Genomic DNA, 24,757 nt, shown 5'->3' with positions numbered 1-24,757 from the left:
TTTTAGATTTCTCTGCATCACATAACTTAAAGGACTTTAAAAAAAAATTGATGTTCAAAGCACTAAGTAAAAAAAAAAAATCACTGGAAAAGGTGCCCAAATAATAGTTTTTTAATAAAGGTAACTTACATATTTTAAATTAAGAGAAGATATCTTGATTATTCTTACCTCTGAATTAATAACTTTAATCAGGAAGAAAATGTGATATACTGTCTTGGTTAACAAAGAAAGTTGACGACATCTTTCTAGGTACACGTGTACAGATGGTTCTACTCTCTGCTGTAATTTACTCCAAAAGAGAGTGAGTTCCCTACAAGAATAAAAATAAAAAATAAGTTGGAGTAGTAACAAACATGGATTATGTCAGTGCAGTTATTACACTGGAAATTAAAACTGGTTTTACATTTCAATTCTACATGTGTAATTAAAAGATTAAAAGCAAAAAATATATATCTTGATTTTCCAGAGACTAAATAAAATCGTATATATTGGCTTGGCCAAAAAGTTCATTCTATTTTTTAAGTAAAAATGAAAGACATTTTTCATTTCCACCAATAACTTTATTAAACAACATATTCACAATTTTGTTCCACTACCTTCTGCCATCTTTTAGGCAACTTCATAATTTCATCTTCCCAAAATTTTTAACTTTTTGAGCAAAGAACTGTTCCAGGTACCTTTGGCAGTCTTCCAGGGAAATGAAATTTTTCCCATTAAGATAATTTTGTAAAGACCAAAATAAATGCAAATGCAAAGGTGCAGCGTCTGGTGAATACGGCGGATGAACCAGAACTTCCCAACCAAGCTGTAACAGCTTTTCCCTGGTCATCAAAGAAACATGTGGTCTTGCATTATCCTGATGGAAGACTATGCATTTTCTGTTGACTAATTCCAGATGCTTTACATTGAGTGCTGCTTTGAGTTGGTCTAATTGGGAGCAGTACTTGTTGGAATCAATTGTTTGGTGTTCTGGACAAAGCTCATAATGAGGGATTCCCTTCCAATCCCACCATATACTCAATATCACCTCCCTTGGATGAAGACTGGCCTTTGGTGTGGTTAGTGATGGTTCATTTCGCATGTTGCATGACCTCTTCTATTCCGCATTATTGTAAAGTATCCACTTTTCATCACCTGGCATAATTTGTTTTAAAAATGGAACATTTTCATTACATTTAAGTAGAGACTCACATGAGGAGATACAGTTAAGGAAGGTTTTTGGTTTGTTTTTTTTTTTTTGCTTAACTTATGTGGAACCGAAACATAAAAGTGAGTTATACAACCAAACTGTTGCAAATGATTTTCAATGCTTGATTTGGATATTTTGAGTATGTTGGCTATCTCCTGTGTGGTATAATGTTGACTGTTCTCAGATAATGTCTCAATTTGATTGCTATCAACTTCGACTGGTGTACCCCAACTGTGGAGCATCATCCAGTGAGAAATCTCCAGCACAAAACTTTGCAAACCACTTTTGACAAGTTCGATCAGTCACAGCATCTTCTCTATACACTGCACAAATCTTTTTTTATGCATTTCAGTTGCATTTTTACTTTTCTTGAAATAATAAAGCATAATATGCTGAAAATGTTGATTATTTTCTTCCACCTTCAATATTATTGAAAATGGCTACACAAAAATTCATCAATTTTGATAATTTTTTTAAGTGCACACTGATATGACAGCTGTTAAAATACAATCTAACAAAATTGTTTCAAATGAAGTAAAGACATCTAAGCACTACTAGAGACATCTTATGGAAAAAAACAAACTTTTTGGCCAACCCAATACCTGTCCTCAGTAAATAGTTATTTATTCTCCCTTCAGAATCTTTCTACCTGCCTTTTATATTAATTCTCTCTATATTGCATATATAATTTTTCCTTCATAACAAAACTCAACTGCTCAGAAAACCTTTATAATTATGCACATTTCTATTCTCTGATTACATAACCATTTATTCAGGTTGCCTGTTCTGTACTCATTTGTATGCCACGTATCACTTGGTCAATATCCTTAAATGTCAGAATACTGTAAACTAAATTTCCTATTTTGTTTCCATATACCAAAACAACAATGAAGATTAGTAATGCTGTTGACTGACCAGATAAACGGTCAGTTTTAGCTAACACTAACTTAAAAAGTTGATCTTAAAGTTTGAGTTAACATCAACATCTCTGTTAGTTGTATGTCCACAAAGGCATATATATAATAGGCTCTGCCCACTTGGAAATGCACCATATAAATAAATGTGCATTGAAGAAGTTAGTGAAGTAGAATGATCTCTCACAGAAAGAAAATGACTGTATCTCCATACACAAATGACTAACAGCTAGTTACACAGAGTTAAATGTGTATAATATGCAGAGGAAAGAAATACATTCAATCATAGGCTGCATGTATTTTGCAAGTATAGGCTGTCTGAAAAAGTTTTTATTGTGGCATTAGACAAAACAAACCTTTCTTTCTTCTTCCAACACCGAAAAATTTCCTGATCAATAATGAGTATTACTGATATATTAAGGAGTTGTATGGTCCTTAATACAAAAAGTTCTTGGAGTTTTAATAGGAACTACTTGATAATAGGTTTAAATACCTGAAAATAGGCTTTTTGTCTTGTTAAGACTTAAAAAGATTAAAAAAAATATGTTCTCAAGCTATCTGAATTCTCACAACCTATTTTGTATTCTTATTTAACAAACTCTTCTTTACAAGAGAAGATTAACTCACCAAGCACAGTACATTTCTCCTTGTTGGAGCTGACGTGACAAAAATGCAGTACATAAAACAAGAGCACTTTTTTCATCGCCCTCAGATTCTAAGTTACAGATCATTTCTAGTGCATCTTTGCAATCAACTTCTGAAATCTACAGAAAAAGGATATAGAAATATGCCATAAAATGGTTTTATGTTAAAATATATAGTAATATACTTGAAAATTTTCATTAGATAAGATTACAGATCATTTCACCAGGAGAAAAAGATCTGATTAACTCAAGCTCTATCAATTCATAATTTTTTATTACTACATTGCAGTTTTTAAAGAAATAATCTTTCTTCAAGCCAAAGAACCAACTATTTTCAAGAACTTTACAGGCATTTGTTTATATATAAATAACTAATGCTAATTATAAGCACCCTCTACCCATTAAATCATGTCTATGATACTAAAAAAACCCCCCAAAATGTTGCAGTATCTCTATTTTTTCCCCTTTACCCAATAATTTAAAAAGCATTAGAATTAGCAGAAAGACAGAAAAGTCTACTGGATATATACTAATAAACATATTGTCTATTCTTCTGAGGGGGAAAAAGTAAAATATGAAACATTTTATATACATATAACACTTTGAAATTAAGCTCACCTCAGTTTTCTATAAATCTCCAGTATTTTTCTTTTCATATAAAATCGTTCCATCTCAAAGCTTGTCAACAGTCATGCATGCAAAGATATAACCTAGATGATGGCAACTTGCTTCATTTAATTATGCACTTACATCTATTGCTTCTTAAAAAATTAAAATTTACTACCTCATTACAATGATTTACTACATAAAGCAAACATAATTTACCTATGATTTCTACAAGCATTTGCTCTAAGATAAGATTAACAAATAGCATACAATCATAAATCACTGGTGTTCTACAGAGTGGAAAAATTAATCCCAACATGGAACAGACATATAGCAAAAATAATTGAAAACTAATTCAGATCATTAGCACTTAGGTACCACAGTGGTAACCATGTCCCCCTCCTTATTGATCTTTTATCTCTCCCCATCAATTTTTGATTACATGTTATGTGTGTAAAATGTAATGTGTCATGATTTAACAAGTGTCTAACTTAAGATGTGGATAATCTTGGGGTTGATCTTTGATAATGAAGACAAGGTTGCATGGGGATAGATTCAGAGATTCCATTTCATACATTTAATTGGGCTAGAAAACACTAAGACAAGGAAAAAACCAACTCTTAGTCTGCGTTTAACTGTAGTAATTTCTTAAAGTATGAAGTTTATGGCAGGGTTAAGACTGAACTAAGTCTTAGAACTTGTTGCTCTTTCCACTTCTCTTATGCCTGCCTCTTTCTTACAAACTTTACAAAGTTACCCCATTAAAACAAATAAACAAAAAAAAAAGGGTTGAATATATAAGTATTTTCAAGTACCTACAATATAAATGCACTGTCAGACATTATATGTATTACACTTAATCACAACTTTTTCACTAGGTTGGTATTATCATAAACATTTTATAAATAATGAATGTGAGGCTTAAAAATATTTTGTCATCTGCCCAAGTTACACTGGTTGGTTAAGTGATAGAAACACACACAATTTATGTCAGACATCAAAGACCTACTCTCCATTTTATCAGTGTCTTTTATTAAAAGCTGTGTCACCTTAAACTATTAACCTTGGCACTACCATGCTGACAAGTAAGAGGAAGTCAATCCATGTGTTGTTTTTTATTTCTTCATAGGATGATGATAATAATAATAATAATAATAATAGCAGGTATTATTCATATACTAGTGTCAGGTGCTTCAGAAATAGCATTGCTAATAAGCACAATAGCTTGCCTGGTAGATACTACTACTTCTTTTTAGAAATTAGGTTCAGAGAGGTAAAGTTACTTGATCAAAGTCACATGCTTAATTAGTGGCAGAGTCAAGATTTCAACTCAGGTATTGCTTCAAAGTCTGTGTACCTGCCAGAATTTAATGGGGTTATATTGGGGCCCTTGATTACTTCACATTGATTTTTACATGTTCAGGTTTAATAAAAATTCTTTGTCTTGAAAGTCTGATTTCTTTAGATTCTGATTATTTCTTTTTGTTCTTCTAAAACCTACACCATTCTTGCTGAATGCTCAAATGATGCAAAATATGTACAATGGGTATAACAAAAAATTATTTTCCCACTATTTTGTACACTAGCTTACACTTAAAAATTTAAAATATATTTGTATTTAAGATAGCCTCTATGTAATTATTCACATATATACTATATACGGCTGAAACATTTGTTATTTTCAATAATACAGAAAACCTCCCTTTTTATAAGTATGCTAAGAAAATTTTTATTGTGCACTTGATAGCCTTTGTTAAATCCCTGGTTTGCTACTAGATGGCCCTCTTGAAAAAATGCGACACTAAAGACAATGGCAGGGAAAATGAAACCACATTTAAACTAATGAATGGCTGAATCAAAATTATGGAAGTGAAATACAGGTCAAATATAGACATCAATGACCAAGGATTACTTTTAAAATCCAAGGGAGCATAACTTAGGGATCACCAATATATTACCTATATAGAGACTATATATATTACAGGTAACTTACTCTGTATTGTTTTGGAATGTGAGCAAAAATTTAAATACCAGATAATTTAGAACTCTGAATAAAATACTTAAAGCTAAGTAGATTGATTTGTTTGTTAAAGACATACTACACTCAGTCCTTTTGTATAGCAAAAAAAATCATTGTCTTTGTCATAGACAACAGTCTGGCTTATTTCTAATCTTGGTCCAAGCCTACCATCTTCCTTTGCACTTTCTATCAAGAAAAATGACACAATCAGCATTATAATTACAACCTCTAACTTCATATGGGCATTCAGCTTTTTGCCTGAGACTATCTTCCCTCTGGACTCTGATCACAATCTCTGTCTACTTAGATAATCATGCACACTCTACTAACTGCCCTCTGCCTGGCATCTCAACACTTACATTTACACATCCTTAAGCCTGTCCCACAGTCCCTTTGTTCTCCTCTCTCTACTGTTCTGAGGTTGAAGCATAATTATATTAGAGACACAAGACACTTGTATACATTATATTCTCACACAGTACTGTCTAATGTGTTACAGTCTTATCTAAATATATATCCTTTAAATACATATTCCCTGTTTTTTGATCAACATTTAATTCTCCTACAACTGTCTCCAATGTCATTTTGGAATTATGAGTCATCCAAAATGCAAAATTCCCATTTGGACCATGATTCTACTCTCAGAATTCTGTAATATAAAACATAAAAATACATGAATACCATGCTTTACATCAAGCCAGAGTGGAAAAAAAAAGCCAATCGTGTCTCATACAGAAAATAAAGTTTTAAATTAAATATGCAAATATAAAATGCATATAATTAGAGGTATAGATAGCTATCTAGTTTTCATGAGAAACATCTTTTATGTACATGTGTATACATGTATATGTGTGTGTACACACACACACACAAATATATTAAGTATTCCAAGGGATAAGTCATATAAAGACTATAGAGTTACTTAAATTAGCCAGTTAAAAAGATCAGTAAGTATCTAAGTATCTTAAAGTCAGATAAAACTACATTATAGCCCAAATGCTTACAAATATAAACATCCTACTAAATAAATTGTTAAGTTACCACTGTCTTTCCCATAATTTAGCCAAAGCAGTTAAAAGATCCAAATTATTTAAAACACTAGATAAAAATATTTTACATGTATTTCTGAAAGTAGTTTAGAATCACTATCCAAGAGTAAACCAAAAAGTTTAAAAATGGCAACAATGGTTCCTCACTATCTAAGAGAAAGGGAAGTTTCTTCACTTTTAAAAATAATTACTAACAAAAGAAAACATACTCACCTCTTCGATTAACTTTTCATTTGGTGATGATGTACAAAGACAGACAAGGTAAGTTTGCTTAAAACTACCTTTTGTACCAATCTCTGGATGGTCAGAACACAGCTTTGCTAGAGCAGTTGCTTGACTTAACTGATTTGTTTTGATTAGATGTTTAATTCTCATATCCAACAAGATGGGACCCTCAAAAGCTAAAAATTCATTCACTTTAAAAAACAAGACATAATAGATTATTAACATTTGGTAATAATTCATATACAACAATATACTTACAAAGAATATTATTTTAAAAGCACAGGAACTAAGCCCCTCCCCCATTTTGCAGTTATTTATTACAGTTAGGCTGTCACAAAATACTTAACCTTATAAACAAGAGTATATAGCTACCTTTAAATTTTGCATTAAATATTCCTGCTCTTGAGAGTACCATTTAGAATGAGGTAAATTAACTTCTTGATGATAAAAATAATTTCACATTAAATTATGTTATTAAAATCATACTATTTCCTCCCCACCTTCAGCATTTATTCTTGAATACCAGGGGTTACCATCCCTAGAAATTTGCAGTGATAGGGCCTTACATACTTATAAAGACAATCACGAATGAATGTTTGGATGCTCTATAAGTGAGATTCAACTAAAATTGTTTTTCAATACTAATAAAGTATCTTGACTTAATGGGTGTTTTAGAACACATTAAAATATATAAAAAAACAAAAGGGTGGGAGGAGCCTGCTGAACATTCTGTGGATTTGTACTGTTATTTTTAATTAAATCAATAAAGCTCAACATTTGCTTAAGTACCACTTAGGCATAATCAATTTCCATTCTGTTCTAAGCTTTTAATTTCATAGTGTTTGTCTAATCCACTGAAAGAATTTAATTTTTTTCTCTTTGTGAAGAAGAATTTGAATTTTAAGAAGCACAAATTTAAAGGTTTCCCTAAAGATTTCTTTAGGAGTATGAAAATCAAGTGAAAAATTTACTTCATGATGGCTAGCCTGAAACTTTTGTAAGGCTTTTAATAATAAAATTTTAAATGTCCTTTAAGTAAAACACTTTCAATATTTATGAACAGTCTGGAAGATATGTCTAGTGTGTGTAATTTGCACGCTAGGAGATGAAGAATGAAAGATGCTTTCCCCCTCCTTTAAATATTCTTTGCTACCCTCTAGTGTCTACAAGATAGTATGATCAGTGCTTCTCAATATAAAACCATGAGCATATAAACAATTTAACACAGGATCCCAATTTCATACTTTTCTTAAAATCTCAACCTCTGTACTTAAAATTCTTTATTCTTCCATTAAATTAAACCAGAAGTATAAAGACTGAAAACAGGTATAGTTTATAAATGCACAACTTTCTGGTGCCTCTGACTATGTCTTATTGTACATATATATACAGGGCATTACTTTCTTTAATCATCACATTTCTATTAGGTCAATTACACTGCAAATATTTTTCACAATTCAGTTCACTGTCAAAGGAAAATGAGTAAAGATTTTAAATGAAAACTTTAAGAAAAGTAAAGTTATTCTGGCTATAAATAAGTCAAAGACTTGAAATAACAACTTTAAATTCCTAATACAATAATTCTCTCAAAAGGAAGCTCTTGGTGTGGTGAACACACAATACAGTGTAGAAATGATGTGTTGTAGAATTGTGCACTTGAAATCTGCACAATTTTGTTAACCACTGTCACCTCAATAAGTTCAGTAAAAAGGAAAAAAAAAGGAAACTCTAATGATACAAAGTTGGGAATTATTTCAAATACTCCCACAAAAACTCAAACAAACTCAGAAGATCATGCGAAGAAATTATTCACAGGTAGCATTCAAAAGAATTCAAAAGTATTCAAAGAAACTGATGACAATCTTAAGAGGAGAATCTTAGCCCCTAAATCTCAAAAAGCAATATGTAAGTTAGAATGACAAACTGTGCAAAGTAAGTGCTGTGCTAACTTGATATACAGAAGAATGTACGTTAGTAAGATAAATTTCAAAAGCATAGCTGGGTGTATATATTTTTAAACATGGGAAACCACTGCCATACTTAGGGCAAAACTGATTTCAAGGAAATATGAAGTATTAGAGCAGAAGGAATTTTAATGATCATTTTGTCCTGCTCCATCATTTGGCAGATGAGTAAACTGAGGCTCACAGAAAGCAAGTGACTTCCTAGGTTCATCAAGCCAGTTAGTGACAGAACCAGGACGACAATAATGCAATCTCCTGCTTCAGTGGTAAGATGGGGAAAAAAAATTCTTATCTGACTACTATGTCTACAGAATAGAATGACACTTTATAACAGTAAAGAGTTGTGGAGCAGCATTAGCTTTTAAAGGAAAAAAAAATATTCTGAAGCTCATGATTCAAACGGATCAAAGTAGATGACACTCTAATACTCAACTGAGAACCTACTGAAAACTCCCTTGTCCCCTCCCTCATGCCCTCTGTCCATTTCTCTTTCAGTGCTTTCCTTTTTAGTCCATTCTCCTGTATCTTTCTCTACTTCTCTCCAATCCAGGACACTTTTTTTCCTTATAGAGTTATATAAAGCACATCAAAGACTACCTCTTTTAGAGCTTGCCAGACTTACAAAAAAAGTTCCATGATTTTTATTCTTCAGTATCTAGTCACATCAAATTTTACTCCCTACCCTGCCTTTCCCATTCCTATCCCAGAAAAAAAAAAATCTTGAATTTTACTTGTGTGTAGCCTTTTAATCTATTTTCTATATATTTATGGACTTGAACAGAAGAGCAGAATTTACTACACTTGAGCTTTTCAAGAGAGCTGATAACATAAAATGGCAATACAAACAAATGATACAGCCAGTTTAAGAAACCATGGCCTTCTTCCCATAAAATGACACTTACATAATAGTATAAAAGAAAATATTAGTTCCTACATTAAAGATCATTAAATATATTACAATGAATTGAATTTTTATGAGAAATCATTACATTATATTAATTTAACATGTACTATGTGCCAAAAGTTACATTAGGTCCTGGGCTGCCCCCAAGAGGAGTCAACTTATTTATAGTATTTCAATGCCCAGATTCACAATTTCCTTTGCAGCATCTCTTAACTAGCTCTTTAACAAGCACCTCAAACTCTGCATACCAAAATCTCTATACCACACTTGTGTGTTATCTCATTCCCCTTAGTTGTGCTCAAGTCAGAAATGAGTTGACCTTAAAAATGCTCTCCTGCCTCCTCCTCACCCATACATCCAACCCACCATCTAACTCGTCACTTCTCTTAAGTACACAATCCCATTCACTTTTCTCCATCTCTGCTTCTACCATTTGCCCTCTCCTCCCAACCCAAATTAATCAGACCACTTCATAGCACTTTACTAGTGTGCTGCAACCACTCATATCTCTCTATCATATCTCCACTAGGACCCAGGGTGTTTTACATCCAAATTGGAAAGGGAGAAGTAAAATAATATCTGATTGCAGATGACATGATATTCTATGTAGACAACTCTAAAGATTACACACACACACACAAAATAAACTATTAGAACTAATAAATTTAGCAAAGTTGCTGAACACAAAAAGCAAAACAAAAATAAGTTCTTTTTTTATACACTCTCAATGAAAAATCTGAAAAGAAAATTAAGAAAAAAATATCATTTACAATAGCAACAGAAAGAATAAAATACTTAGGAATAAACCTAACCAAAAAGATGAAAGACTTATACACTAGATTCTACAAAAATATTGCTAAAATAAATTAAAGAAGATACAATACATGGAAAGATCCCAAGTTCATGGATTAAAAGACGATGTTAAAATGTACAAGTACCTAACGCAATCTACAGAGCCAATATAATCCCTACCAAAATTATAATGGCATTTTTTGCAGTTAGAAAAATTTATCCTACTATTATAATCTTAAGGGACCTCAAACCAAAACAATGTTGAACAACAAATTGGAGGTCTCACACTTACAGTAATCAAAATAGTGTGGTACTGGCATAAAGACAGACATACAGACAATGCAATAAAACAGAAAGCTCAGAAATAAACTCTCACATATATATATGGTCAAATGATGTTGAACAAGGGTGCTAAGACCATTCAATGAAAAAAAAAAAAAGGACAGTCTTCAGCAAACAGTGCTGGAAAACTGGAAATCCACATGTAAAATAATAAAGCTGTATTCTTAATAAAAAATTCATTCAAAATGACTAAAAAACCTAAATGTATGACCCAAAAAGTATAAAGCTCCTAGAAGAAAACAAAAGGGAAGAGCTTTAAGACACTGGACTTGACACGATTTATTAGCTATAACATTACAGTACAGGCAACAAAAACAAATGGGACATTGTATTTAACTTTTGTGCATCAAAGGACAGAATTAACAGAGTAAAAAGGCAATGTATAGGAGAAAATATTTACAAATTATGTATCTGATAAGGGGTTAATATCTAGAATATATAAGAACTCCTATAATTCAACAAAAAATCAAATCCCATTAAAAAGTGAGTGAAGGACTTAAATAGATATTTCTCCAAAGATGATATACAACTGATCAATAAACATACAAAAAGATTCAACATCACTAAACATCAGAGAAATGCAAATCAAAACCATAATGAGGCATCAATCCTCACCCATCAAAATGGCTACCATCAAAAAAACAAAAAAACAAAAACTAAACTGTTTGTGAAGATATGGAGAAATTGAAACCTTTGGGCATTACTGATGGGAATGTAAAATGGCACAACCTCTATGAAGCATCTGGAAGTTCCAAAAAATTAAAAATAGAATTACCAAATGGTCCAGCTATCTCACTTCTGGGTATGTATCCGAAGGAAATAAAAGGTGATCTTGAAGAGATATTTGCATGCAGTTCATAGCAGCATGCTCATAATAGCCAAGAGGTGGAAGTAATTGAAATGTCTATCAACAAAGGCATGAATAAACAAAATGTGGTATACACATACAATGGAATATTATTCACCCTTAAAAAGAAGGAAATCCTGTCACATGCTACAACATGGATGATCCTTGAGGGTATTTGGGTAAGTGAAATAAGGCAGTCACAAAAAAAGTAAATACGGTAGGACTCCACTTACATGATGTATCTAAAGTAGGCAAAGTCAATAAAACAAAAAACAAAAACAACCCCCCCAAAACAAAAACAAAAAACAAGGAAGCTGGTTAACCAGGAGCTAGAAGTGAGGCATGGGGGAAAAGATAGTTGTTTTGTTATACAGTGTAATTTCCGCAATATAAAAAAGTTCTGGAGATCTACTTCACACCAATATGAAGGTACTTAACACCACTGAACTGTACACTTAAAAATGATTAAATGGTACACTGACTGCTGTTTTTCACCACAGTAAAAGAATGGATCAAGAAAATGAATTCGGCATTGTTAGTTTCGTTAAAAAAAAAAAAATCCAAATTTGGAAATTTAATAAAAACAACTTCAAGCTCTAGATCAGTGTTTTTTAACCCCAGCTGTACAATTATCTTGAAAATCTAAAATGTGCCAATTCCTGTGGCTCATATGCAGAGACTCTAACGTAACTGGCTCAAGGCAGGCTTCCAGAAGTAGTACAGGAATGTCTACAATGTCTCAGGTGACTCATGCACAGCCAGAATTGAGACAAGTGCTCTATGCAAATGTATTTCATGGTCAAAATTGCCAATCAGAGATAGTCTTAACCTTTATCCATCTCTCACCTTTTCATGAGGGAACACATCAGCATTTATAAGAAATAAAAGTTTCACATAAAGATTCCAGAATTTCTTAAATCATGTTTCTTGCTTTTTTATTAAGCCTGAAAGTTTATGGTTGTAACTGATTATGGTAAACTTCATGATCATAAATGATTTTTTGACATGACTGATATAAATCTTTAAAGATTAAATATTTCATGTCCTAGATCTACCTCGTTAGTATAAGACACTAAAATTTTTGTGTGAAATAACATATAATTATTAGTAATTAAGTTCTGATATACTTTGATATCTACATAAATTATAAAATACACTCATTAAAACAAAAAATATATATTTTAGAATGTTTCAAGAAGCCAATGAGTGTGTCTTTTAAAATTATTTTTAGTAAAAATGAAAATTTTGGGGTCACTGTGTTTATAGTTATTTTTATAACAGAACATAATGTTAACAATACACAAAATAAATACAAATATGTCATCAGCTTGAAACAGGATAGAGAACACTTTTATAAGCTTATTGCAGTTAAGTTCTATCAGCTTAATTCTACCCAGTCATTGATCCTCAAGGTCTCAGGATTCTACACAAGTAAAAGGCAATCTAATTTAGTAGCAATCTTTTAGCCCCGGCTGGTGTGGCTCAGTGGACTGAGTGCCAGCCTGTGAGCCAAGAGGTTGTTACTTGATTCCCAGTCAGGGCACATGCCTAGGTTGTGGGCCAGGTCCCCAGTAGGGGGTGTGCAAGAGGCAACCACGCATTGATGTTCTCTCCCTCACGTTCACCCTCCCCCTCTCCCTAAGATTAAATAAAATCTTTAAAAAAATTTACTAGCAATTAAAAAAAAAATCTAAAATGGTCAATTTACTTATTTTTTTATAACAAGACATGGATGGTTAAGAGCAAAGAAAAGAGAAACAAAGCAAAATAAAATTTTTTAAAAAGACAAGAAGGTAGGAAAACTATTGCTAAAGGTAGTTAATATATAGTCCATAAAATGCTCTTTTAGTGACTTTGTGTAAGAAATGTCCTAGCACAAAAAACACTGTCAAAAGATTTAAGTCTAGGACTCAAGGTCACCCTTTTTGGAATTCTCTATATAGACAGGTAAAGATAAAAACACCCCCCTCCCCGACAAACATACTGAAAGAACTAGAGATTTATATCTGAAAGTAAATGCAGCTGTGCGTGCAAAATCAAATCTGGCCTTGCCCTATTTACCTGAAAAGTGTAAGTTATTGCTTGTTCCATCCTCCTATTTCCTCCCCCTTTAAGATATTATTACATCTTATGTATTCTAATATCTGGTAAACCAGGCAGCAATTTTTCCATGTTTACTTTAAAATACCAAGTTTATTACTGAAATGAAGACATTTTCTCATAGAACTCTGAAGGATTTATAAGCACTATGAAAAGCTTAAGCTTTAGAAATGTCCTTTTTGAAAACCAAGGGGTGGAGAGGGAAGGACAGGGGGTGGAGGGGTGGGGGCGGAGATAGAGAGAGAGAGAGAGAGAGAGAGAGAGAGAGGGAGGGAGGGAGGGAGGGAGGGAAGGGTGGAAAGAAAACTGCAGCTCTTTGAGATTCAAGAAAGGACAGGCAAGTGATAAAAATATAATTTATGCAACTGCAAATTATCCCAGTACAGAAGGAGAAAGGAGGGCCTGATCAGGTAGCTCAGTTGGTTAGAGCTGCTTCTGATACACCAAGGTTGTGGGTTCAATTCCCTGATCGGGGCACATAAATCAACCAACCAATGAATGCATAAATAAATGGAACAACAACAAATCAAGTTTTCTCTCTCTCTGCCTTTCTCTCTCAAACCAATAAATAAAATTTTTCAAAAAAGTAGGAAGAAAGGGGCAAACAAATTCAGTGTGACTGTGACAGGGAGCTCTCTCAGAATTTAGATTTTCAAATGATGACATGTAGAAAAGAAGGAAGAGCAGGCTCAGGTCCAATGATACACCATGAATATGCAAATATTATTAAAGCTAAGACCCAAGAAGAACTCTAGCTCACCAAAAATGTTGAGAACAATGAAACTGGTGAAGGTGAATAACTTCTTGAGGGGGGAAAAAATGGCCTGCTCCTGGAGTCTATATATTATATATGACAAAGAAAAGAAAAATTTCTCTATTCTTGTCATGGTTCTATTAAGCTTTATACTGAAAAGGGTAGAACAATGGAGCAAACAAAAACAAATGGGAAATAGTAATTTTCAAAATGGGGCTGAAGGTACATTTGCGAAACTGAAAAGGGAACAGATATAATCCTTAGGAGCTCAAAATTATACTAAAAATGTGATTTGTGATTGTTCAGAAAAAGAAGTGTGACTATGAAGAGTCAAGACAGAGTTACTAAACATAAATTACGTTACACTTCTCATAAAAGTTATCTCAAAATGTATTACAGACCCAAATGTAAAATGCAAAACTATACAACTTTTAGGGGGAAAATCCACATGACCTTAACTTTGGTAATAAATTTTTAAATAAAATGCCAAAAAACATAATCCATCAAAAAAATAAAAATAAAAAAGTACACCAGACTTCATTAACATTTAAAACTTCTGCTCTGTTAAAGACATTAATAAAAAGGAGAAACCGGAGTAAAGAGAACATTTGTGAAGCTCCTATCTGATAAAGTACATGTATCCAAACATACAAAGAACTGCTAAAACTTAACAATAAGAAAATGAACAACCCAATTTAAAAGTAAAAAAATAAACAATATGTTTCATGATAGATATAATGGCAAATATGGGTATGAAAAGATGTTCAATATCATTTGTCATTACAGAAATGCAAATTAAAACAATGTGCTATCACTACACACCTATTAGAATGGTTAAAACTCTAAAAATAGACATTATTAACTGCCAGTGAGGGTCTACAGTTACAGGAACTCTCATTCATTGCTGATGAGAGTGAACAAAGGTATAGCACTTTTGATGAGAATTTGGCAGTTTCTTAGAAAACAAGAAAGTCTTACCATATAATCTAGCAATGTACTCCTCCTAGGTATTCACCCAACTGATATGAAAACTTATGTTCATAGAAAAATTTGCATGCAACTATTTACAGATGCTTAGTTCATAAACATCAAAAACTGATAATAAACAAGATGTCCTTTATTAGGTAAACTGATAAACTGTGGTACATTCATACAATGGAATGAGCTATTAGGCCAAAGACATAGATGAATGTTAAATGTATATTGCTAAGTGAAATAAAGTAGACCGAAAAGGCTGTAATTATGACAATCTTGAAAAGGGAAAAGATGGTAAACAGGTCAGGAGCTCTCTGTCTGGTACTCAGGAGAGGGTTGAGTAGGGGAAGCAGTTTTTTTAAGGGCAGTCAACTATTCTGTATGATACTCTAATGGTGGCTACATGACACATGTGTTTGTCAAAACCCACAGAACTCTACAGCACAGAGGAAATCTTAAGGCATGGAGAGTTTTAAAATTTTACTTAAAAGGTTTGGGAAGCCCGGGATGGAGTGCAAAATATGGTAAAAAGAATCTAATTGTATTACAAATGTTATGAAAGAACTTCACCAAAAGAGGTGGGGAAATAAGGTGTTTACAGTTTACTTAGAACTTTGGGTAAGTGGAGTCTATAAGAATAATGGCAAGAGGAAGTGTACATAGCCCTGTACTCTAATTGATAAACATGTTTTCCACAGGGGTACAGATTCTCAATTCTGAAATCATCAAACTCGTATACTAGGACTGATGAAGTGTATATATGGTCAATGGTAGGAAGAACCACTTGGGAAAGACTGCATACTGTATGATTCCACTTTTATGACATTTTATCGAAGTGAAGGTTATAGATAAGCAAGAGGAGGATGCCAGAATTATCAGTGTGGTATGGATTAGAATTAGAGACATCATATAGCTGGTTACACACAGAAATGTTTATAGGTATCTGTGTATACACAGATTAGTATACCAACAAATATTTTTGCCCTTCCATAGACAGGTCCTAGAAGCAGTATCATCCTAGTAGCAATGAGCACATCCAGGTACCAGGTCTTGGTTTCTAATACTATTCTCAATAAAAGGAACCAGGGCTCCTTGGAGAAATAGCTAATTTTAGGACTGGGAAAGGAAATATGCAAGGTAAGCCTGAAGCATCTTGTGGTGCCAGAAAGCAAGGAAGTATGCAAACAAACAATATAACTCACAATGATGGGGCTATGTCAAAGGGACAAGAAGTTAACTCAAGGGTTCCCAATGGTCAAAGCAGGAACAATTTGAGCAACAAAATAAAGTAGTATTGCATTATGACCAAAGTATAAAACTAGTATCCAATGAGTCTACACTGGTATAAATGACTAAATAAATATATGAGGAAGAAAAGACAAATCTCCTGTGTAAAATTCCAAATTATCTATGCAGATACTGCTCCCTCAAGGAAGTAGAGTTTAATTCTCCACCTTCTAAGTATGGGTTGCATATACTAACCTCTTTCCAAAGAGGACAGTATGGAAGAGGGGAAAAAGAGTAACTTTAGAGTGGAGAAACCTGACACACTACCTCAGCTAGGAGAGCAAGGTTAATGTTAACAGTCAAAATAATGTGGACAGTATGCATCCTTGATATAATGCAGTGACAATGCCACTTTACCTCTGTGAGCTTCCTCCCCGAAACCCACAAGCCCAGTTCTAATCATGAGAGCAACATCATACAAATCCCAATTGAGGGACAGTCTACAAAATACCTGACCAGAATTCCTCAAAACTGTCAAGGTCATCAAAAACAACGAAAATCTGAAAAACTCTCACAGCCAAGAGGAGCCTAAGGAGACATGATGACTAAATGTAATGTGGAATCCTGGATGGGATCCTGGAACAGAAAAGGGACATTAGGTAAAAACTAAGAAAATTGAATCAAAGTATGGACTTTAATAATACAGTATCAATAATGATTTATTAATTGTGACATGTATCATAATAATCCAAGATAATAGTAGGGAAACTGGTTGTGAAAACTCTTCATAGTTTTTCTATAAATCTCAAATAAAAAGTTCATTTAAAATATAACAACTTAGGGCAGACTAATCTTAATATTAAACAGTTTAACTTAAAAGAACTTTAGACAAATATTACAGTTTTTCATCAAATCTTTATAGACAGAAAGGAGAATTATGGGCCGGGCACAAGAAAAAAATGGGTGTGTTTGATGAAGCAATAATAATCAAAAGGCGTTGCTTGAAGGACTAGGACGTATACTAGGACTGATGAAGCAATAATAATCAAAAGGCGTTGCTTGAAGGACTAAAGGCAACTGGGAAGATTTCTGTAAGTATCCCAAGGGCTAGGTTTCTGGACATGATCTTTTCATAATTACTATCAAGGACCTAGATGCTAGCAGAATGTACACTAACAAGTCAAACCTTGAAAAACAAAATGAAGAATTAAAAGAATTTTGACAAGTTAAAGAGACAGAATAAATCTTATTAAAGAGTAAAATTAAACAGAGAAAAAAGTAATACCTTATGTGCCAAAAGACAAAGTGCAAAAATATAAATAATTTAATAGTAGCATTAAAAAATATTTTATGTGTGCAGTTTTAGTGAACTCACTGAGTTGTGAGAAAGAAATGGCTACCCAAAAAGACAATGCCATCTTAAGTCATACTAATTTAAGTATAAATTGTTAGGATGAAGGGGAGAGAGTATCAATGTCCTTAAAGCTGGCCAGCTCATATTTAAGGTACACATTAAGTTCTGAGATTTACACATTAAAGAGAACCACCACCAACAAAATGCACTAAAAAATCAGGTATCATGATTGTAGACTTAAAAGCATACCACACCAGGATGGCTTTTAGTCTACAGAAGAAAAGATGACTAAGCATTGACATGATGGCAATCTTTAAATATCTTGATTGATATGGCAAAAAAATGGATTTATACTGTTTGGTATGGCTTTAGGGATAACTCTAGATCGAAAAGATGTAAACTCTAAGAATACAGTTTACACAGTATTTTCCAACAGAGGATAAGAATGGAATGACCTACATAGTTAGTGTTCTCTAGAAGTGTGCAAGTAAAGGCCGACAATTGAATAAAAATTAAATGACCATTCTGTGCCTTTCCAATCCCGAGATTATGACTAAAGAAAGGCACAGGCAGTTAGTATGAGCCTAAAAAGTTCCTGTGATGTCAAAATCATCTACGTGAATTATGTTGGTTTAGCTATTAGTTACCTTAATTCTAGGAGGCTCACATCTTAGAGTGAAACCAGTATTTTAAATTTTGAGTCCTGCCCACCCTCAATCCCCCCAAATCAAAGAGCATTTCTTGTTTAACTGGGTTTTAGTAAGTCCAAACTTAGTCAAACCAAAACCAAGCAACAATGGAAACAATTTGGGATTAAATGGATTACCTACCATTGAAATACTACATCAACTCTTAAAGGCTTCATTATAAACAACCTAATGAGCAATGATTATTAAGGTGTACTCATTGTTCTCTGAACTCTAGCTCTTTTCTTCAAACTTGCTGTAGGTTAGATTACATTAAACCAAGCGGCTGAATATATAATATAAAAAGCTAAAAGTTCCCCATCCTTCTGAACCATCAAATTTGAAAATGTAAATTAATTAGTATGTATGTGTAAAATGTTAATTCCTACAACTGTTCAGAGGAGAAAATGAATATACACTTCTAGTTTGTGTGATTATACATAAAATGACTCCCATCAAAGAAGCATCCTAAATAACAGAGAACCAAATAAAGATTATGCCTGCAAAAATCTCTTAAACATATTGTGTATCTCTGGTTGCTTCATGAGCTGTACTAATGTCTGGCTACCTACAATCCATTTGCTATTGCAGAAACTCCTCTTGGTTGCATAGTCCAAATTATTCCCTTGGTTCTGTCAGGTGAAGACCAAGAAATAAAGCAGCACAGAGATGGGCAGACATTTGTTAACAGAAACAATGTTAAACAAGTTAGGAAATTGAGTACACTTTCTTCTAAAATAAATTTTAAATCTCTATTTAGGTAAATGTCTCATTTTTCTACTTTAGCATAATGTGTGAGTTTGGCAAAAACCCTGTTCAGAAACTGAAAACAGAAAAAAGAAGTTTACTCTTTATTTAACCTAGATGCAATTTTATTTTTATTAGGCTAAGGTGTAACAGGGCATATTACAAAGAGAGAGAGGTTGAAGAGCTGATTTCAATTCCTGGCTCTGCCTCACATCACTGGCAATGTGATGAAGAAAAGGTAAGTAATCTTTCTGAGCCTCTGTTTTCTTATATGTGTAATAGGAAAATTAAAGAGTCTATCTTTTTCATAGGATCATTGTGATAGTTAATGAAACCATGCATATAAAAACATATTTCCAACTGTTTGAACTAAACGATGTTATTTGACATTATTACTATATTACATACAATAGTTTTAAAAGCTGAGAAAATTAGAAAGTATAATTTTATTATAGAAATAAAAACATAATGATATTAATATAATGGAAACAAAACTGATATGCCAAAGGTAAAAAACATCGAAGATTCTCAACTTTTAAATGTACTTATTATTTTAAATAATGAATGTCTACTCTCCATTTCTCTACTGTCTTGAAAACATTAGCTACTTTGTGGACATCCACAAAGGAAGGGGGCACTAAAAATAAACTTCTTGTGTGAAAATTAAGAAAACAGATAACACTGCTAAGATCAATCAGGAAAACATAGAGAAATGGTAAGAAGGGAGGTCAGGTAGGAACACCCAGCTTGAAGAAAAGTTTGGAGATTAGCTGGGAAAACTTTTAGTAAATATCAAAGTATCAGGAGAGTTCATAAGTAATAAACTTTATACTTCATTCTCAGAGCATTCAAAATTTGCTATCACACTGCAAAATACTTAAGAGTTTGCCATCAATCAACAGGAAAAACAATAATAAACAATGGAAGCAGCTTATTTAATTCTCTAATTAAATCTTGGAAAATGTTAGAATGAAAGCTGGGCACTTTCCAAAATAATCTCAAGGAAAGGACCAAAGATGACAACTGTGCTCTTCATTATGATATATATAGTTTTTCAGCTCTAAACACTGTTACACATATTAGTATTTAGCCATCTACTTCCAATAGGTTACCAGCCAGTTTGACTAGAACTGAACTCATACAATAACAACAAAGAAGAATAAAATAAGACTGAGCAATAAGCTCCTGGAGAAAGAGTACTAATCTTAGACACAGAAGACTTGAGAGTTCTAACATTCATTTCTTTTTTTATTTTGAAGAAAATCATTTAACTACCCTATTTCTACATCTCCATCTGTCAAGTAAGTTAGTTATCAAATATAAGCCAGATCGCCACCTGTTAGGATGTTGCAGAGAGAATTCCTCTGTTAAAAAGATGTTGGGGAAAAAATATAGTTTCTCTGTAATGCTAAGATTGTAAAGTCCTATAAATACATCCTTCCCCCAAAATAAATAAAGAAATAAATAAAATGACAGGTCTCAAGCACCTCTGATAAAAATTTAATCAAATGGTCCTTGTTTGGGATATTTTGAGATGAACCATATCAAAACAATTTTAAGTACTTATTTTTTCTGGTCAAATGATTGTTTTTTCTTCTCTCTCTCTTTCTCTCTCTCTCTCTCTCTAGAAAATTTACCTTTATCCTTATCCAAGGGTTCCTGGGAAAGAATAGTGCACAGTACCGGGTTTTTCCACACCCCAGTCTCTTGAGCTAGAGTAGCTAAAAAATGCAATTCACAGCTGCCATTCTCCATCAGCTTTTCATGAGCTACCTATAAATATTAAATAAACATCCAAAGAATTACAACAGATTTTTAAAAGCAAGCTTATCAGGCTTTAAATATAATACTAAACTTTTGAAAAATAAGACTTATCTTAAAAATTTCATGTCATATTACAAAGTGCTAAATTCCTTTGCTTCTGAATTTTAAAGTCAAATCTCAAGGATAAGCATTTTATCAATTATAAATTTTTAAATAAATACAATGTATTTTTATAAGTCCATATTATTCTCCCCCAAAATCTAAACCAAGAGCAAAGCTATTTCCCAAGGAAACTATCAAAATATCCATAGCATAAAAGACCTTACTCATTTTACATCCTGTGTTAGTAAAAAAATTTTCCCAAAAACTTCTGCTATTAATAAATGACAGACCTGCGTCAAGGCCTACGTGACCACTTACACATAAGAGACTTATGAAAAGAAAACAATTAAATGCGTGATTTTTTCATTTACTCGCTACTCAGCCTTGGCAAAATCCTATTAAAGCTGACACAAACCTTGCTTATTAGTTTTTTTGAAATGTTCATGTAATTTCCATATTCTTCAGCCCAAAAAAGATCAATAGTTTTTATTCAATTCAGAAAATGTTTACTGAGAATTTCTATGGGCAAAGTACTAAGGAAGTACTGGCGGAAGAGAACAACTAGTTCCTGTGTTTATGGGGCTTATCCTCTCATCGGGTAAAGAAATATTTAAACAATTTATGCACATGCAAAATGAAACAAATGCTGTTAAGCAGGTTTTATATAAAATAACCCTGAGGAAGCTCCAAAATAAGAGTAGTGTCATGGAAACTCTTAAAACTGCATGCTATGTTTATACAAAACATCTTCTCCTTAATACCATAAAAACTTTCCCACTGCAACGATTTTAAGTGCTTTAAGAAATTTTCTTTGAGCAACTGCTGAAAACTACCACAGAGGGATTTAAAGAGTTATTTCCTTCTCATGAACTCATATAAAAGTATTAGCTACTGCTACTGTTTCAAAAAGTAAAGTTTAAAAGTTTATCTTATGCTGACCAAAAATAAATTAAGTAAGTAGCTTGAGGGATTCGGTATTATATTGGTATATGAACAACTTATTTAATTCTGTGGCAAGAGTGTCTGAATTATTTACTTAAAAATAAACAGGCTGGGAAAAAACCCAAGACACAACGTACTGATATGCTGAAGTAGAAATTGCATGATCAAAAAGTTAGCTGCAATGTGACAAGACAAGACATTTTTATTTCAACAATTTTTAAGGACCTGTTATGTGTAAGGCATAATAGAATCCTATGGTGTTAAGATATGAATCCTACTTTCAAGAATTTTGCACTTGATATAGATTTTAATGTTTATATTAAATAGCAAAATTGACTTCTTTATAGTTTATTTCACATGCTTCTAAAATTTTAGACTAACCCTGCTTACTATAGTTCCTACAGAAAAACATAAGGCCAAAGGATATTTTGAGAACTCTTGCTAGAGAAAAAGACAACTATACTTTTTTAACTTAGCTAGCAGGAACACTCTTTTTAACCAATTAATCAAAATTTTCTTGATTCTATAGTATACCCAGCACAATCTAGTGCTTGAAACAAAATTTAATGTGCTTGAAAATGCTCCAAAACAACTAGGCAACAATTGTGTAATACTTCATATATGTAGAATAAAATAATTAAATAAAAGAGACAAAGCATGTGTTTTCAGCTCTAGGAAAAAAAGCATGTGCTTTGAAATAAAAGAACCTGGGTTCAAATAACTACTCTTGATATTAGCTGTGTAAGTACATGCAGATAAATATTTTAGAGTATGAGCCTCAGTTTCCTCACCTTTAAAATGAGAAAAACATAACTACCCCCCCAGGGTTTTCATAAGAATTAAATGAGATATGTTAAAAATTCTCATAAAGCATATTGCAGATTTTCAACATTAGCTAAACTGTTTCTAAATACAAATGAGAACATTTTTCTTTTATGTTCCCTTACTGCTCTGACAAAGTTTTCTAATTATCTGATCTTAAAGAACAGTGTATTATTCGATCAAACTAAACATATTCATTTAAGAAACATTTGGGCATCTACTATATATGCAAGATACTAGTGTCAATAATAACAGCAATTAATGTTTGTTGCTAATTAGATGTTTTAAAGTTTAACCCAATAATTTATTAGTAAAGAAAACTGACCTAAAATGTACCTATATTAAAACCAATAGGTAAATATTCTCACCTGCACCAGTGTCTGAAATTGTTCCCACTGTTTATCTGATAAATCAACAGGCAGGCACAATAAAAGCTCAACACAGCTTCTAAAAAACAAAAAGTTGATAAGGATACAAATAATTATTAAAATTTGAAGTAAAATAAAATGAGTAATTCTAGTATCATTAGACTTCCCATAACTAATCTATTTAAAATTAAAATATTATTAGAGCTGAGATATAAAGTTAAAACAAAAAAGCTAAATCTAATTTTTTATTTACTCAAAGGTCTACTCACAATGCCAAGCGTTCCAGAACCAATGCTACATTTTCACATTCAGAGGTAAGATAAGGTCGGGCTTTAACATAACTTTGGATAGCCACTGTGTATACCTCCAATAAAGGTAAGGGGTCTTCTGAAGTTTTCCATTTCTCTGCATATTCAAGGAGTGTCTGTTTTGGAAGGAATAATAAAAGGTATTCAATATAAATCCAAATACACATTGGACTAATCAACTGTTTTTCTTTCCTACATGAAAAATTTTAAAAGTAACATTTTTTATTTATAGAAACAAAAATCAGTTTATACTGATTAAAAGTCAAAGTCATAAAGTCACAGTACTGTTTCTAGCAGCTCTCTATAGGGGGAAAAATAGTGTTAGTTTGTCCTACAATATAGCATCATCTTAGGAAAGCTGGTTTTAAATAGTGTAGGCATTATCTCCTCCCTACCTTGGTCAAAATGCTACCTTTCACTAAAAGTTTCTAAAATTTAAGTTATTTTAAATGCAAGGCCCCTGGGCAAATAATACTGGGCCAAAAATGCAGTGAAGAATTTCAAAGAACATGTGTTTTCTATTTTTTATATAAGGAGCATAAAATTCAACACATAACAATGAATGAGTCACATATGGTCAGAAGACATATAATTTTTCACTTAATAAAAAATTATAGTGCATAACATATTAGTCTTAAAAAATATTTTATTTTTATCTTTTTTAGAGATTTTATTTATTTTGAGAGAGAGAGGAAAGGATGGAGAAAGAGAGGGAGAGAACATCAATGTGTGGTCACCTCTCGTGCGCCTCCTACTGGGGGCCTGGACCACAACCCAGGCATGTGCCCTGACTGGGAATCGAACCAGCAACCCTTTGGTTTGCAGGCCTGCACTCATCCACTGACCCATACCAGCCAGGTCCATATTACTTTGTTTTATAACAAGTTTTATAATTAAAAAAAAAAAAAAAAAAAAAAGAAAATCTAAAGACCATCATATGTAATCAATATTAAAGACTGATTATAAGGTCATATGATTTTTGTAGTAAAGTGCTAGTAACACTCCTCATTCCTTAATGAAGTATATATTTTAAATTTCCCGTATCAGAACCACTAGAAAGGAAAAAATCCTGTTTATCCTACAAAACAGAGATGGAAGAAACTGGCTTCATT

At 32.6% G+C, this 24,757-nt stretch overlaps 1 protein-coding gene across 2 annotated transcripts in view; it reads right to left on the bottom strand.

Moving 5' to 3' along the window:
- ZNF292 (zinc finger protein 292) overlaps positions 1–24,757 on the bottom strand; it is an 88,901-nt gene that overhangs the window by 14,595 nt on the left and 49,549 nt on the right. Inside the window, exons 4-9 of one of the 2 annotated variants that reach the window (XM_054569683.1) lie at positions 23,607–23,761; positions 23,338–23,416; positions 20,977–21,112; positions 6,636–6,838; positions 2,731–2,867; positions 169–310 (exon numbers count right to left, since the gene is read on the bottom strand). In XM_054569683.1, coding sequence (XP_054425658.1) covers positions 169–310; positions 2,731–2,867; positions 6,636–6,838; positions 20,977–21,112; positions 23,338–23,416; positions 23,607–23,761 — 852 coding nt within the window. Of the gene's footprint in view, positions 1–168; positions 311–2,730; positions 2,868–3,365; positions 3,600–6,635; positions 6,839–20,976; positions 21,113–23,337; positions 23,417–23,606; positions 23,762–24,757 lie in introns of those variants that run through there. The other variant, XM_054569684.1, reaches the window with a different exon arrangement.

Source organism: Pteronotus mesoamericanus, unplaced genomic scaffold, assembly GCF_021234165.1.
Source record: "Pteronotus mesoamericanus isolate MK-2021 breed Mesoamerican mustached bat unplaced genomic scaffold, CSHL_Meso_final contig_20, whole genome shotgun sequence".
NCBI classification, from domain to species: domain Eukaryota; kingdom Metazoa; phylum Chordata; class Mammalia; order Chiroptera; family Mormoopidae; genus Pteronotus; species Pteronotus mesoamericanus.
This window is presented reverse-complemented; position numbering and strand designations above follow the sequence as displayed.